Source organism: Scomber scombrus, chromosome 12 (genome assembly GCF_963691925.1).
Source record: "Scomber scombrus chromosome 12, fScoSco1.1, whole genome shotgun sequence".
NCBI lineage: Eukaryota > Metazoa > Chordata > Actinopteri > Scombriformes > Scombridae > Scomber > Scomber scombrus.
The window spans coordinates 6,119,977-6,138,041 of NC_084981.1; the positions used below are offsets into that span (position 1 = coordinate 6,119,977).

The 18,065-nt window shown below is 40.7% G+C and overlaps 1 protein-coding gene across 1 annotated transcript in view; it reads left to right on the plus strand.

The window, feature by feature from the left end:
- The first annotated feature begins 232 nt into the window (after window positions 1-232).
- Window positions 233-18,065, plus strand: part of LOC133991583 (inositol polyphosphate-5-phosphatase A) — a 146,677-nt gene continuing 128,844 nt past the window's right edge. The window contains exon 1 of the mRNA XM_062430039.1: window positions 233-711. Within this exon, the coding sequence (XP_062286023.1) occupies window positions 634-711 (78 nt within the window). The 5' untranslated portion in view covers window positions 233-633. The remainder of the gene's footprint in view (window positions 712-18,065) is intronic.

Here is an 18,065-nt window from a genome sequence, read left to right on the forward strand (position 1 = left end):
CAACACAAGTGGTGGACACACTGAAAAAGAAAGCTCTCCCCATGGGATACCCAGTTGTGTCCGATAATAGGCTCCGTGAAGTGAGGAGGGGGGGAGCTGCTGTGTTTACGGTGCGCTGGCCCTTTAAGAGAGCCCCGTGTTTCCATTGGCACGGTGACGTCAGAGCACTGAAGGACTCCAGCCTATCCTCTCTAAACAGTGAAGGCAATGGTCCTGGCAGAGAGTCCTGCTTTAGGAGGGAGACTTTTTTACACTGCACAAAGCTGAGGGGAACACTCGTCGCTGAAATGAGCCAGAGCCTTGGAGCACTCGCCGTGGATTAAAAGGGGAAACTTTTAACGAGATGGCTCTGAACGTGAAAAAGTAGCAGGAGAGCACCAGCACGCTAACCGCCGCCGCCAAACGGACCTTCTACTGCAAAGCAACTCCTAGTAGATGCGCGGCCACTGCTGAAAAATATGCTCCAGCCGAGCCGCCTCAACCCCGGCTTCAGTCGCAAATTCTCAGTGTTTTAACCAGTTTCGAGAGACATTCGCCGCCTCCTGTTTGTTAGTTAGTTTTTTTCCCCCGTTTCTTACCTGTTAATTGCGCTGTTCGAGTCCCCCCCTTCGACCCACCTGCGAGAGAGAAATTATGGCAGGGAAGCTGACAACAGTGCAGGGCACAGGAATACTGCTGGTGACAGCCAACGTCGGATCCCTGTTCGAGGATGTGAGTTTTCCCGCTGATACACGCTGTCTGTCTGTCAGTGTCTTTACACCACACCACTCTTATGCTTTTTCTACACATATTTAACTCATTGACGTGATGCTAAATAACGTCTCAGCTTGTCACGACTCGCCTGAACACCTATATAGTCTCTCACGTATGAACACATGGGCCTCTCTTAATAAGCAGAAAGACACAGGCTACACATGCATTTTCCTGCCTGTCTTGTATGAATGGTTAGGTAAAGGTGTGTATCACTACTGCAGTGTTAAGATAGCCAACACAAGATCCAGTTGTTTTCTTATGTCCAATCTAAACTACAAGGATGCAGTTTACCTTTGCAGAGTACACCCACCTTTTTAAGACTGAGGTAAAATGCTGGTATGCATCACAGCCAGTAACAATAAAACTTATGTAAGTTTTAAAAGGGGGAAAAAAAGCAGCACAAATATTTCTTAACTGAGTTTTTTTGTTTCTTTTTTGTTGACAAGACAATTGCTGAGAAGCATTTTCCTCTCTTATTGCCCGTGACAGTTTTTCTCTGCAACACACTATGTGGCAACTGATGTTTTGACACCTTCCAGTTCATTTTTTTCATTGAAGTCAGGGCTGCCCTCAAGTATCTCCCCGAAACACAAGATACAGGATATTTCGTAAGCTGTGAGTACAGTGTGTTATGATAAAAACTGAAGCTGTATACACACATGCACACAAACACATCAATGTCTTATTTGCACAATTATAAAAGCAGGCAGTTAAATATCACTTTAAAGCAACACACTTGTTCGGCCGGAGAAAGCAAAAGCACGCTATGTGTAAAAATAGGTGTGTCAAGTCTCCTAAGGAGTGCCTGTTCATGTTGTTGAATCTGTGGGTGTTATCGTGAATTTTTGGACTCTTACCTTTTATCTATCTTAGGCCATTGCTTGGCACCTAATGGCACTGGTGTAAGTGTAATTCGTAAGTTGATTAAATGCTTCAAGTGTAAACACTTTGTGTCACTTTCAGTTTAGTGTTAATAGAGAGTCTCACTCTTCCCTCTTCTCCACCCCCCCCCCTCTTCCTTTTTCACCCGTGTGAAGTGCTGATCCCAAACATGAGGAAAGAGCTGTCTCCCTCACTGGAGTAAGCCTATAAATAGCCGGCCTCTCACAAGCACCCAGCTTTGGGTGTCTCGTGGATTTTTTTTTTCTCTTGCTCCACCAGACATTGAGCAGACTGAGTCAAAATGCACATTATAGCGTGTTTCCTTCTATAAGTGGACACGCTGATCATATTTAGTGTGCTGGTGCCGCTTTTTGATACATATGAGAGTTGAATGAAGTCTTTGTGGACTGTTTTTAACGCTGTCTCCACTATTAGATCTTATTTAGATGAAAAGATTCTGTGTTATGGTGGCTTAAGAAAGACAAAGTTGGACCTATATTCCCTTATCATCCCACATAGTTGGATCTCCAGATGGAAAATATGCTATTTTAAACTTTCCCTTGCTCATTGCCACTGATATTACTTGGCTGCAGACCTCTGTGTTTACAGCCATTACAAATGTAAACACGCTCTTAACATCCTTAAGAATTGTGGCGTGTTTGAACAAGGAGTTTCACTCAGCAGGTATTGATTAAAGCCTTTAACATTGAATGTACACAGATTGTTGTTTTTTCCCCCCTCCTGTTGATTGAAGGTGGAGGTGGAAGGTAAGATGAGGTCGATGGGAAAAGGCAGCGCTGAGCCAATGTCAGCGACTGATGGATCGGATGATGTTCGGGGGGGGGGTGGCGTTGTGGGGGTGTCTCAGGTTTTTAAGGGTTTTGATTGGAATGACGCAGATGAAATTGGGAGTGTGTGTGCGTAGAGAATACAGCAGACGTAGTCAGTTTGACTCGCTCTGTTTGTTCTGAAAGTGAGTTTGTCCTAAACTTTCCAAAAGTGGCCGCCTTATGAAACCCTGCATTCTCTCCAGCATGTGAAGAGTGGAAGAAATTAGATTCACGTAACATTATTACTTTGCTGTCATTAGTCCAGGGCTGCGGCCTTTACTCCTACACACGACATGTGAGTTTTTGGATGTGAATTTTGAAACCCTTAGAGGAAAATTTGTCATGTTTAGCTACATAAATAAATTTGACTTACTGCTGAAGCCCAGAGTTCAGATACACTTTGAATCTTTTTATCTGTACAATTTAAAGTTCAACAATAAACTTAACCGGTTTTACAGTTTACTCATCATGACAGTACACAGCTTGTGAACGTTGTATAATATCCTCTATAGTTCTGCAGGGAGCTTTTCAAAGTCTGAACAAATGACCCTGACATTTTTTTAAATTATTATCAGCGTTTGGACACCAGGCAGAAAGTCTGCATTACAAATTACGGATGTGGGAGATTGAAAGAAGTAGGTAGGGTGTAATGAAAGAAGCTACTAAGCTGCATGGTGGATCACTGTAAGAGCCGCTCTTACTGGAGCTTGACCTATACTAGAGACTAAAAGTCAGAATGTTACAGCCTCTGCACCAATTCTGACAAATCCCTTTTAAAAAGAAATCTGTCTCTTGGGTCTCCTTCAACTTTATGAAAATAAAATACTAAATCGCTGGTGTGACCCTTTTTGTATAGAAAGTTACTACAAAAATAGCATATTTCTATGAATTTTCAATATACTCTACATATTACCATTGTGTACAGAGTGTGTAGCAAGTTAAAGTTAAGATCTTAAAGTACTTAAAGCATTCGTACCGTAAACTACCGTCATACCTTCCCGACATTTCACTGTGGTGTACAAAAATAGCTGAGTTGCTGGTGATAGAGGTCATTGTTGTAGCATGTATGACATTGTCTAGTGGGTTTTTTAACACCTGCACCCACCTGACACGTTACGAGAGCTGATCCACAACAATACGCGTTAGTTGACCACCCGAGCCTGACCCGCAAACCGCTAGCTGTGCGGAAAAAACGTTTAAATATTAGAGTGTAGGTGGAAGTACAAAGCAAAAATTGAGTGACAAAACCATTAACAGTGTTGTTTACTGTTTACTTTCCGCCAAATTTAATGAGCGGAAATGTGGACAGTGCCACTCTGCCATTGCAACTCACATTGTGGTCAGAGGGGGGCGCCTTCAAGTGCTTCTCGTAAACTCCAGATTTACTTGCAGTCTGTATTTTTAAAAGGAAAATCATACCCTTGGGATTTCGAAATACCCTGCTATACTCTAATACTGTGATACCACCCAAACCTTCCATAAACATACAGTATCAGTAGATTTTCTGTTTATAAAGAACACATTAAAACACCAAGACTGTGCAAACAAACAGGGGAACAGAGAAGAGAACCTCTGTCTCAGTCAGTCTCAGTGCCTTGTTGTAATTATTTAGTCATACAATAATATTGTTCCAAGATGCTGTTTTGCTAGTTAGATGTGTCTGTATTTTTCTAACCTCATAACACTGCTCTGATTATTCCCTTCACACTGTTATTCATTATGGCAAATAATCTCCCTGCAGCTCATTAGGATATTATCCTGATCCAGTTATCAGCTATTGTCTGAGCAGCATCTAAAGCAAAATACAACCCTTCATCCTCCAGCTTAAGCCATTTTCTAATCCACCAATCCGACTCTGTGTGAATTTAATTATGATGGAATACATTATATTCTCTCTCGTGTTTTAAAATGGCTTTCAAGAGTTTAGCTTTTATTTGCGTTTTGCTGAGTCTCAACAAACTCAACAAACTAATCCCTCCAGCTGACAGCCGGCCTGTTTGTTTCTTAAATTTTAGCAGTCGGTCTTTCGGCCAGTCTGAACTCAGCAGGGTTCAGCAGCGAGAGGCCACCGCACAAAGTAGAAGACGATACACGACCGAACATTTTCCCTCCACTTCTGTCTGGTCTTGATTTATTTATTCCTGCCAGATTCTGCCCTGATTCTGTCACTTTGACTGTTATCCTGTTTAAGTCAACTGCAGCATTTCTCATGTTTAGCCGTGTTGAGCTTTTGACAATTCACTGATATCTCTCAAAAGCTGCCTCCCCGTGTAACAGAGTTTCTTTATTTATATAGAGCTAATAATGGTACATGCTGTTGTTCCGCATATTAAAACGCTCCCAAATGATGGTGAAGTCATAACATACATTAAGTCCTCCGAAGCCTCAGGGTATATTCTCTCCATGGGTTGGTTTTTATCATCGGTTCCCATCCTCAAGACTCGGTGGGAAGACGCTGCAGGGATCCCATGGGTGCTGCCGGATTCCTGATCTAAAGTCAGCCTTTAAGTTACAGTTCAGCATACAGTAGATGAAGCCGATTAATGATCCTGCTTCACTGTCTTAGTAAGTGAGTTAATGAGGGTGTGAATGACTTTCGAAATCCAGGCGATGCTGTAAAATACCAAGGACTGTTTTACAAAGCATGAAGTATAAAGATCGCTCAATTCTGTGTTTTTTAAGCCAACGTCACTCCAACTTATTATCACAGGTTTTATACATATGTTTGGAAATTAGGTTCAATAGGCCTCATTTAAATGAAATTACATCTCATTTTTGTTGTCCTCCTGGGTCAAAAATGACTTGAGGACAACAATAGGGTCTAGTTGGAAATGAATACTAATATTTGGGTGTGTTTCACTTCAAAAAATGTTTGAAGAGCTTAGTTTCAGTTTGTTTAAACAGGTGGAAGCAACGCTGGCTGGACTCGGGTGTCACCAAATAAGTGCACCGCGACGCCTGAGGCGCAGCTTTTGTTTTTGTCGAAAAGAGGATGGAAGCGTAGTTCTCGAACTGTGACCGTAATCTACTTTACCAACAAAGAAGCAGGAAAACATAAGGTCAGGATGTTGAAAATTCACGCTCGGAGAAGCCTCACTGAACAAACGGCAATATATTCCAATATCGTTCATGTTTTTCCGTCTTTTATCTGACATGAACATCTGAGGAAATATATCAGAGACAAGCCTGTGCAGATGGGTCCATCATGCTTCATTTAAGTCATAGGGGCTGGAATCCAGCTGATTTTAACTTCCTCCGCCACTCAAAAACGTTTTGACCACAGCTACCACAGCTCAGGCCAGTGAATGAGCCACTTATGAGTCTTTGTCAGTTGTGTTCACAGGCCTCGGTTTCGCTCGCGGCCCCTCAGCGTCAACCCAAATGAACTCGGCCAAAAAAAAAAGAAAGAAAAAAAAGTCAACTTTTCCACTACACTTTTTTTTTACTCCAAACACAACATAACTATAGGTGTCATGTGAGTGTCCTTGTCCATTCTGTTTGTATGTGTGTGTGTGTGTGTCCTGGTAAACCGAGGCTGGCTCTCTGACAGTAATTGAGAGATCATATCCTGACTTTTGGATGTTTTCCAGTGGAAAACTCTGTTAGATTAAGCCGAATGATTAAAAACCTGACAAACAGATGCCAAACTGCCCTGCTTAGCTTTTTTATACGTGGAAGCTGATGAGATGATTTCGAAAGGTGCGCGATTTATTTAACGATTGGTTCCTACATTCTCGAGTGCAGTAAACACCGGTCAATGTCTGCGGTTTCCTTTTTGATTACAACCACTTTGTTTTTGATTACATACACCTCATGTTTGCCAAGCCCAAAGATGACCATATGGTGATGCAATGGATTAGCCCCCCTTGTGGAGCTTTATTTGTCTTCAAACTTATTTTTCATCATGTCTCCGATACACCCCCCTCCTTTTCTCTTCTGTCCACTGACAGCTCATTAGCTCAGGCTATCAACGCCCAGACCCCACTGAGCTGCCATATTTACACCTTCTAATAATAGAACAGAGCAGGGGGAAACAAATACCTGACTGACTGTGTCCTCAAACCTGGAAGCTCTTCAATGACTGTAATACAATGTGTTTTTTTTGGTGGTTTTTTAAAGAATTCGGGGACAAAATCCAGCCCTCTGCATCTCATTAGTGGAGAAGGAGCAGTGCGGTCAAACTGTATTTTCCCTTCTAAACATATAAAGATGTGACTGCAGCCAGCAAAGACCCTGGAAACTATATTTAGCTTCTAGTCACATGGTTGATGGTAGTGAATTCCCTAACTTGAATAATCTAATTGAGCATTCAGGGTGTGTATTTATAGTGTAAGGAAAAGCAGCAACAAAAGCGTGATCTCAGACACGATGCTGAGCCGATAAGAAGGGTCGGGACGGATATGAGAATGGCTTTATTCTTAAAAGTTTGCGTCCCATGTTTTTTGTAAGGCGCCGCTTTTATGAGGAGAACGGCTCGACGGCGAGAGCCTGTGACTAAATACTTCATCCGACAGCTCCCCATCTCGCTTTTTCTTCCTCTGCCAAAACTCTGTTCCAGCGTGTTGCTGCAGGAGTGGAAAAGTTTATGAAAGAAAGATCAGATGATGCTATTTTGGTGTTCTCTCTCTTCCCCCCTCTGTCTCCCCACCTCCCCCCCTGCTCTGCTCTGCCCTTCTCCATCCTGTCATAACAGGGAATTAGAATTTCAAAACGAAAAAAGAAAAAGGAAAAGACACCGGAAAGAAGCTGCAGCTGAATCGAACAGCTCCCAAAAAACTCAGAACATACTAGGTTCACATTCAGTTATCAGCTTAAATTCTTTATTATTAAAAAAAAGCCCTTTTTAAAACACTTAAATTATAAAAAGGAAAGGTATTTGCATAATTTGGTATGAATCATGACACTAAGACAACATGTTTTGCGTGTGGTAAGCTGTTGTATGTACGATCATTTGCATGGAAATCTCATTTTGGAAGTGTTAAAGTCTTGAGGGAAGCCCTGCAGCTGGAAGCTACTCTACACAGCCTGTCACCAAGTTTATATTATATATATCTCTCCCTGTTCTGAGAGGTAAACTCACTGGTCTGGGGTTTCCTTCACTCAGCCAGTCGCTCTAATGATGGAATGTTCGCCAGACTTTACCGACATGTCAGAGCCTGTCGATGTAACAGCAGGACAGTCAACAACAAGTTTGTTTCCACTAAATGTCAAGCAAAATAATTAGATCACTTTTTATCTTATTAAGAAGGACAAGCTTTATTGTTTATTGTTGTTTTGACGTCACAGCCTTCATTCTCGGCTGTTCAGCTTCTCTAATTTATAGTGTTCATCTGAAATTATCGGGAAGACCACAAACTTTTAATGAAATAATTCCATTCATCAGCGGTTAAAGGAATTCCAGCTGTGAATGCTCTGAGTCACACCATCATCATTTTAATATGGGAAATTCAATTAATTAATTATTTGAGTTACTGAGGATTTGCTGGCGGGGGCGTAAATCAGTAAATCTGCTCGAAATTTTTAGTGTCTTAAATTTTTTTGAATTGAATTGAGTTCAGTTTTGGCACAGAGAGTACAAAGTGGAGGACGCTATATGCTGCTCCAACTAAAATCCAACTAAGTGTGAATTTTGTGAAGATATATGCATAGTGGCTTTTTAAAAATGTTGTGGTTGCTTCATGCGATTCATCCTAAACTTCAATCCAAATTATGAAATTCAAATGTCCCTTCAGAAAGTACAGTCTTACGTTATCTGGTCAAATGGGAGCAGATTTCCCACTCACAGCCCAATGAATTGTTGAAGGTGTATCCTCCTTGTTTTTTGTACTATATCAGAGCTTATCAGGCTGTTTTGCCCAGCTCTATCTCCCAGGTGCTGAGTCAGGTCATCGTGCCCCGGGAACAATACGGACCACGAGAGTCTGGGTAGGCCCAAGCCAGCGGAGAGCAGAGGTGTGGAGACGATTATATTGCTAGATGTGGAGAACGATCCGTACCCCCCCTTCCTCCGCCCCCGGCCGGTCTGAACTGTTGATCTAACCAGGCAAAATAAGCAGTCACTCAGAACCAGACAGTGGGGAGTTTATAGTTGGAGTCTCTAGGGGGAAATGACGCATACACACAGACATATATGTGAATGTTGAGACTCTGTTATATATAACATGAGACAGGGACTTTACAGCAAGGTCGATACAGCCAACTTTTTGCCAGAGTTCATTGACCCCCCCTTCGCTCAGTAGGATTTGATTGAATGTGTGTGTGTGTAAGGACGGGACAATGAACAGCCAGGCCCCATTGGACACAGATAAGGAACTCGGATAAGGGTGGGAGTGTCAACGCGGAGAGCAAGGGAAGTTTGGGTTCACTCCAAGAGCCATAATTATCTAGGATGGGAAAGCCAGAGCAGGACAACCCCCACCCCCTACCTAATCCCCTACTCCACCTCTCTCCACCACCCCCGGTATTGAGTTATGGGTTCTTATCGTATTATGTCATGATCAACTTCCATCTCCTCTGTGGCTGATGTGATTGCAACACATAACACTTGTTGTTGAGTTTTATTTTTTTGTGTGGATGATTTGATCTGACACATCTATTTCATTTAATTGCACAGACGGTAACAATCACCTCTTGCTGTAGCGAATAACAAATTGCGCCTAAAAGAGCTCTAAATTAATTACAACGTACTATTTAATCGACACTGCTTGCTGCCAATTTTCACTGACACCAAAATGTAGCGCTACAACCATAAAAAGGGTCAAACCTTTCAGTACTAACCATAAATTGATTAATATGTCACCAAATGAAGCATCCTAACCATATTTTTCATGTGTGAGCCATAACCTGGTTATTAACCTATTTATGACATGTACAGTGCATGCATCAACACAAAAAAATAGGTTACTCGAGCACAGAACGCTCTGAGCTGGTAAACATACTGAGCTGATTAGATGCATTGATGCTGAGTGCTAGTTGACATGCAGACAGAAGTTATCTCAGCACAGAATACACACTGTGGATTACCTCCATGTCCGGACATGCTGGTCTGTTGCGTCATTCATTGTGTGTTATGATGAGTGGAGTGTGTAGTGAGTGTGGAGTGTGTTTACAATATTTTCAGATCCACTGTTCTTTGCTTCTTGTGTTCACAGTTATCTAAATGAGTACAATGAGAGATAATGAAGGAGAGAGTCAATACTAAAAGGACTATTGATAATGTTGATATATTATGAGGTCCTTGATGCATTAAATTCCACCCCAAACCACAAAAAAAATACATTTTCTCTCTTTTTTTGAGATAGCTGTCTCTGATGTCCTGATATAATGAAAATGAATGAAACTTCACTTGCATGACACTCAAGTTTCAAGCACCTTTAAAACCTTGTGGCAAAGTCATAATGTATCTGTAAGGCAAAACTAGGAGTCATTTTTAATGTGTCTTTAAAATCTTGTAAATGGCTAAAGCTGCTTTAACAAAACCTTTCTACAAGTGTCTACAAGGGTTGTGTACTTCTGCTGACCTCATAACAGGGAAGTGAAGTGTTAGTTTGTTGATGACACATTTATGACACAATGATGTGTTGTAAGAAGGTGAAATTGTGTCACATTTGGAGGAAAAGAGGTTCTACGCATGTATATATGATTTAAGTATTTGATAAAAGCGTGTCACTTTTTAAAAGTTTTCAGTCAGTAGAACCAGTTTGAATTTTTTTTAAGCTGTTTTTCATATCCGTGTTCTGTCCATACATTGACGAGAATCGTGACCTTTTTTTTTGTTCTCCTCACATATTGATGTGGTCGGAAAGTTCACAGCTTTTTGCTCACACGCAATAAAAGTCAAGTTTGTGCAATCTCTCCCGAGGTAAAGACTTTTGGTCGGTTTGCAGATGTGTCATGAAATAGCTGGTATTTACACCTGGACTTGTGTTCAGTATTTGAGCTTGCGTCAGCGCTGTTTATCAAAGGAATTTTGGCTCGTTTTTGTCTAGTAAACCCAAAGTGTGTGTTTTAAAGAGCTTAGCTTAGCAACAGCGGGCAAGTCGACCCCATTTATATATATTTTAATCTATCATCTACTTGGCTTAGCCTCGGTTTTACACCTCTCATTGTGTTTGTTACAGTTAACACAACCATGCTTTTCTCTCTCGCTCCTTGCCCGCTGTGTATTCTCACAGTCTGCAGGGGAGACGCACGCATTCTGAATGATTACAGAAGCGCTCATACCTCTTTTATCTCCACAGAAGCCAAACTTCTTAAATAAAGGAGTCGTGGCTCGGCGCCTGCCCCGTTCTGTCGTAGAAAGCGAGGCCTCCGGATAGTCTGTCCACTCCACTCTGCCCTGCATTACACCACTACAGAGCTTGTCACTAGCAGCTGCACTTTGTTAAAAAAAAAAAAAAAAAAAAAAAAAAAAAATGCAGAAAATTGTATATTGGTCACAGATATCACATGCTTTTATAGATTGGATTATTGGGAGGCGTAGCTTTGCAAGCCTGGATTTGCTACTGGCTTTACATGGTATTTTTATAGGCTCAACGGCAGTCCTTCACTGTCAATGCAGTTATTCCAGAAATGACTTTATTAGTGTTTTAGCATTTGAATGCATCTGTTATTTACAGCCATCATTCTGCCTGGGCTCAAACTTTCAGCCAATACAGTAAATAAAACAGTAAATGATTGGCTGCTTGTTATCCTGACCCCATTATAATCTAAACTGTAGAGTTGTTGGTTTATTGCAGTTGAGATGATAGAAGATGATGTTATTTACCAAAAAAAAAATTTTTTTATTGTAAATTTTTGCCTGCACACACGTTTAACTGACTTTGGTCTATGCTTGGTATTGACGAATTAGCCACTGAAACTTACCAAACTTTTAGATTTGTATTTGTCAATTAGCATATTTGTGAGGACATAATTCAACAATGTGCTTATCGCTGTCTGCCCAAGGGTTGCCAGATCTGGCTGGCGATTGCAGCTTTTAGAATAAATCTAAACTGTACCATTACATCAAGACTTTGGACAGAATGGTGCGAGAAGTACCTCCCAAAAAAGGCGAACTATTCCTTTTAAATGTAGTTTGGCTCTACTACACTGCAATACATATCAGCAGTTACAGTTACACATTTGTCAGTGGAGCCATATGGTAACAAGGTGACATGATACTTCAGTAAAAATCATAATAGTCTACACTGTAAGGCCTTTAAGCTTCATCCATCATCTTAGATTTATATATTACATGACAGGTGTGAAATTGCTCCTTAAACCCAGCTGGTGATTTTTAAACAATTTAATTGACTCAATGATGTTACTATCCTCTTATCTTGTCTTCACAAATGATTACAAAATATGTCCTCTCGCATATCTGAAGGCTATATTATGAAAGTCACATGTCAAAGGTCCTCGTCTGGTAAAGTCCTCCAAGACAAACTCTGATGAACTTGTTTTGCAGGTTATTTTGGACACTTGAGGGAAGATGATAATTAGCAAGTTTTCACCTGTAGGCTCTCACCAGATGAAGCTATCGTTATCTTGTTACTGTGCAGGTATATGCACTGCTTCTACTTCTTTTTTCCTTACTCCTTTTATCCCCCGCTGTGACCTCTACACTCACCAGTTTCCCCCTTTATCTTTTTCCCATACACACTCAACCACACATTCCCAGCGGGACGGGTGTTTATTTAACCCTAAGCCTTTGATGGAGAGTGCTTATTGTCTCCGCTCCACCGTACAGTCGGTTGGGTGAATATTTCCCTGTTATGGCCATTGTTTTTTTTTCCAGCATGGCCCCCAGCTTGAAAATGTACTAGCTCGGTCTGGCCAAGTCATTAAGCGGGGGCCTGGTACTGACTACACTTATGACTATACTTTTTCCTTCAGCCTCTTGTGTTCGGGTTCCCTGCTCTGGAGTCACGCTGTTTGTCAGAGCACCTGGATGGTATTATTGTATGTTATTATATAGATAGATAGATAGATATCAAGTATGGTCACGAACACACATCTTTGGCAATTTCAAAATTTTGCCCAGAGTGTTACGTCGCTTTAAATTTAGATCTTCTATCATTCAGAACTTGCGTCTGGTTTCTCTCAACAGCTCGCAAAGCCATAACGGAAAACTCCCACCCCAACGAACATCAGCGTTTGACTGTTTGACACCCTTTGGTTCCCATTTTAGGAAAGCCAAGATACACGCTAATAGAGCAATTTATAATATCAAGCACACACACACTAACACACACATTTCAGCTCAATAAACTTGTGGAAAAGCATGTGTAGATGTGTATTCACAGTACATGGAAATGTTTGTTTTTTTGTAGTTATCAAGGGTCAGTTGTTGTGCTGCATCCAAAAATGCTCGTGTTGTTTTTCTTCTCTCAGATGCAAATAAAGGGCCAGCTGCACACTGGGGAGGAGCGGGATGGAGGGGGTGGTGGTGGTGGTGGTATTGAGTGTTACTCCTCAGCAAGCTGCTGCTGTGGTGTTGGAGCTTGGCACCTGCTTTAATTACTGCATCATTAGTCCTCCCACTCTCTCAGCCTCACTTCTGGAGAAAACGAAGACCCAGAACGCCAATGTCGCCCGCTTTGAATACATGAATCGTTTGTGATATTGATCATTAGATTAGTACTGTGTTCTAAAATAGTCTTTGCGCCAGCATATAGCATGAAGATTTTCTATAAATCCACAGAGGAAACCAAGCAAGAAGCAGGAATTTACATAGAGACTAATTTTTATGATGACCCTGAAGCTTGCAATAAGTGTAGGCAGTTTAAAAAAAATATTTGTTGTTATAAATGTGTAATCTATTCCCCTTTGTTTTGCTTACACAGAGCATAAAACTGGCCCGAGGTAGATAGTATTAAATGGGGATCAATGCACTGTGGTTAATATCTAATCACTGTTATTAACTATGCAATCTTGCCATCCAATTTAAATTCTTTATTTTGTAGTCAACAGTAAGATCATATCAACATTGTTGTAATTAAAGTGACTCAGTTTTCATAGAGCTCACATTTATTAAGATGTTACATAAGTTGTATTTTTTTTACATTACTCAAAAATACAGCCATGTGAATGATTCTGAAAATACATTTAATTGTGATTATTTTGACAAACATTGCAATTGCGATATAATTAACAATATTATTCTTATTGTCACTGAAAAACATTAAAATGATTATGGTGGGATTTTAGCATGGATCTGTACCAAACAAAGATGTTTTCTTAAGTCTGTAGAATATGATGTTGTAGGCCAGGACGACAATTCATTTTTCCATTCAAAAGAAGTGTTATATTCATTGATAACAACTACATATTTGCCCACTCGTATTATTCTGACAGCTCTTCAGTGTAGCTGCTCAAGCTAACATTAGCTTCATGGCCTGACACAACAAGCTGCTTCACCACTGAATCCTGCAGGTCCAAACTCTGAGCTTTTAAAAAGTGACACGCTTTAAACAATATTTATTATTAAATGAGGGGAAAGACATTTTCATATAATAGGAAAAAATATGTATAAAATATTGTCTCCTGTAATTGAGAGCATTGTTTTTATTAATAGTGATCTCAACACTAAAGCTTCACTTCTATTGTGCACTGTGCTGATTTGTCTGCTGAGTCGGGAACAGCTGGGTGGGGGCTTGACCACTCCCCACTGATTTCCCCTTTGTTTCTGAAATTGTCACTGGGTCTTCGCCAGTTTTCAAGCATGCATACAGAAGAGTCTTGTTTGTGTGTGTGTGTGTGTGTGTGGTCCCTCTGACTGCCTTATCAATCCCCGGCCTTTGCTGAGAGGGTATCACTTGGTCTTCCACAACCGACAGTAAAGTTTCCACAGCGGACAGCTCGAACAATGCAGACCCTCCCTCTCCTCTGGCTGCTATATATAGACCTCAACTACAAGAAAACAATATCTTTGTCTAAGACATCCTATTTTTTCTTTACGGTGTTGTCAGGAAAAAGGGTCCCAGCCTGGGAAACCATGTGACACTGTGTGATACTGCTTCCAGTAACAAAAACAGGTCTGCAAATAGACATTAATACAAGTAGGGATCAGTCATTTTAAGGGTTAAGTTCTGATTGGATTTGTCTAAATAATTATTCAAAGATCAGTTCTTTAAACCATTTTTTTTTTCATTGGACAGAAAAGCGGACAGTCGAGCTTTGACTTCACTGGGTGAGCTCGGATTGGCAGGTGTTAGATAAAAGGAAAAAGGCTTCACACTTGGCCCGTACACACACTAACAGACACGCACACACTCTTGTGAAGGGTTGCCCTGGCCATCCGCCCGCAGCCTGTCATCGCTCCTTCACAAGAGTGTGTGTGCGTTCGTCTCCGGGGGCTTACGCGGGACAGACCGGCCCCTAGGATACCCGTCCACATACCAGCTGAACAGATGGTACCGTCTCTACCTCGCCCGCCTCACAGATTTTTATTACCCAATTTGGCCGGCGAGAGGCTAGTTAGAAAGACAAGACGAATGCCTGCTTAAAAGAGTACATTTATTCACCTGCCAATGCTCATCATTTAGCTTTTATAGGTATTTGCTTTGTCTGCGTGACAGATGGAAACCAAGTTGCGCAAGTAAAAATGTTTAAATGTTCCCAGTGTGTCAGCTGGCTTTACTGTACCACTGTTATAGTAGTATGGCAGCATTAAAAAAAAATCATGTCACAGGCTATTTAAAACCGTCCAATAGATATAAAACTGTCTGTACACAGAACAGTGCAAGGGTTTACAAGCTCTGGCATCTGTTTAGCTGCTTCTGTCTTGTAAAATGAGTTAAAAATTATTAGCTGTAGCTAACTGTTGCTGCATGTTGTACATCTTCATTATAAATCTCTATGATAGAAATACAGGCATATGGAGTTTAGGAACATGAATTTATTTTACATGCAGTGTACACCATAAAACTAGATACGTTGTAGCAACCAATAGACTGTAATTACTGTTAGTCTACATAATTTAATTTCAATATATTAATTATATATCTTTCTGCTGTTTGTGTAATGTAGCCAGATAAAATGTGACTCAATGATACATGGCTGAAAAACACAACTCTGTTCTATAGCGCTCTGCCTTAAATGAGCCCCTCTGAATAGCAGCATCTCCAGTCAGCAGACCTTTGTTTACTGGTTCTGACTCAAGAGTTTATCTGTAAATAAGAAAGCAACTGCATCTATCAGACCGGTCATGCATAAATAAAGGTCTGATCGTATAGATTTTAAATAATGCCCAGCAATTAGCCTCAGCTCTCAGTTCCTCCATTACTGTGCAGCTTCAGTGTGTATTTAGTTGGTGTTTAAATATGCTGGAAAAGTGTGTGATCGGTAGACGGTATTTGGATAAAATGGTGGTAAAGTGAAATCTACTGTACAGCTGTATTCTCTGCAGTAAGTCAAGCACATTAGACGTTGCATTAGTCCGAAGTGCTTTTTCTCTCCTTTGTGCTCACACACATGTATGTATCCGTACATGTATCTAAACACAGTGACAGTGAGACACGAGTGGAAGGCGATTGTCTTATCGGACTTATCTGATTGGCCACTGACTGAAGATGAAGTGGTGTGTGAAGGCATACTTGAGAGGATAGGTGGCCGGGGTGACTGGTCTGGGTCCGGCCTTTCCCGTTCTTCATATTTTCTACTTCCCTCTTCTCAGCCTGAAAAACAAGTGCAGGACTGTGGGAACCTCTGCCAACATCTGATACAGACTTTTTCCTAGAATTACATTGTCAAGGTAGCTGCCCTCACATTCTTATTGATTTCATAGCTGATTATGTGTAAACACGAAGAAAAATGAAAATGGGGAGTAAGAAGACATTTGATCCTCAGCTGTCCTTTAGTACTTTTCCTAGTTTGAATGAACTCTCTTTCAGTATAGATGATGTCCTTCCAAGGGCCGAAATTAAATGAACCAGTCCTTGAATTAACTTTGATTAGCAAAAGGTGGAATCTTGGATAATAGATTTTGTAGCTAAGTTATAATGTGGTCTATTGAAACTTAAACGCCATAATCCACTAATATATAAACGCCATAATCTACTTCAGAGACCTTCAACAAAAACATTCATTTTTATCATTTATTGAAGCATGAAACACTAATTATCCAGAATATATACGCTAGTTAGCTAAGTTAATTCGTAAAATAGGTGGAAGCAGAATAATGTGACGTAGGGAATGCTACAGGGTTAGCTGAAGAACAACTGTAGCTTTTGAGCTAATGGCTAACGCCCTAGCCAGTGAGGAACATAACAGCAATACTTTTTCAACTTAGCTAGCTTTCTAAATGTCAGTTAGCAAGCTTGTTAGCTCGGTCACTAAGCTCATGTAGTATTCACATAGTCACATGTGTACTATTGACTCGTGTCACATGACTGGCTTCAAACCATTTCTGTTTTGTGGAGCAGTTTCTACTCTTGACAGAAGAGGATTAGGCTAGATGATGCAACGCGGCTAATATGCTATGATAGCTTCCTCCATTATGGACTCTCTGGCTCTGCATTCCCTCTAGAGTTGAAACTATTATATGATTGATTCTTTAGTTGATCGACAGAAAATCACACAACTATTTTAATAACGAAGTCATCATTTAAGCCATGTCTCAGTTGTTTCAGTATTTGATTGTAAAATTAGTATTTGTATTAATATTAGTATATAGTAATTTATAGTAATTAATCATAATGAAATAAATATGTTATATGCAACCATAGCTCCCTTAAAGGTCAGCACTTTCAAGACAGTTTGTTGTTGGTCAGTGGAAACATTTACGTAGGTTTATTTTGCTACTATGACATACTGATTGTAGCGATTCTTTTTAAATAAACTTTTCTTTATGCAAAATTGTGACATTTTTAATGCTGATGTGAGCAAGCCTATAGAAGAAACAAAACTGGATCAAATGGAGGGCACACAAATCTTCCTCCACTACCTATAGTCATTGTGATTACCAGTTGTCCATTCTTTGTGTTCAAAGTAATGTGTAAGAGATGACAGCTGCAGAGTTAAAGATCGCACGATATCCTAACACACGGGTCTGCAGAGTGTGAGTGCGCATGAGCAAACCCAGTGTGTGTGTGTTTCTCACGTCCACTTAACCTCAGGGGAAATGAAGGTGAGTTTAGGCACACAATGTTTTGCATCTGTCTCTGTGACTCAGTAAAGTTTTTTTTTCCACAGGGTGTTTGAGTTAGCTCAGATGGTTTAGTTTTTTGTCAGGGACAACAACACTGTGTGTGTGTGTGTGTGTGTGTGTGTGTGTGTGTGTATGTGTGTGTGTATAAGCAATGGGTGTTTGCATGAATTAAGCATCTGGAACAGAGAGATTACATAGAACTTTGTCTCTCAATTCCTGTTTACACGTCTCTCATGATGACCAGTGTGCACTCCTTATCCTGTGTGTGTGTGTGTGTGTGTGTGTGTGTGTGGCAGTTTTCGTCCTGTCTTATTGTATGCCTTTATGCTGCTGCAAGGTCACCAGAGAGTGACCGGACTACCCCAGAGACATGATTAGATATATCAGATGATGAATGGGAACAGACTGAAGTAAATAGGAACCCGATGGTGTTTTTTGCAAGGCGGGAGCCCGCTGCACTCTAAAGGGAG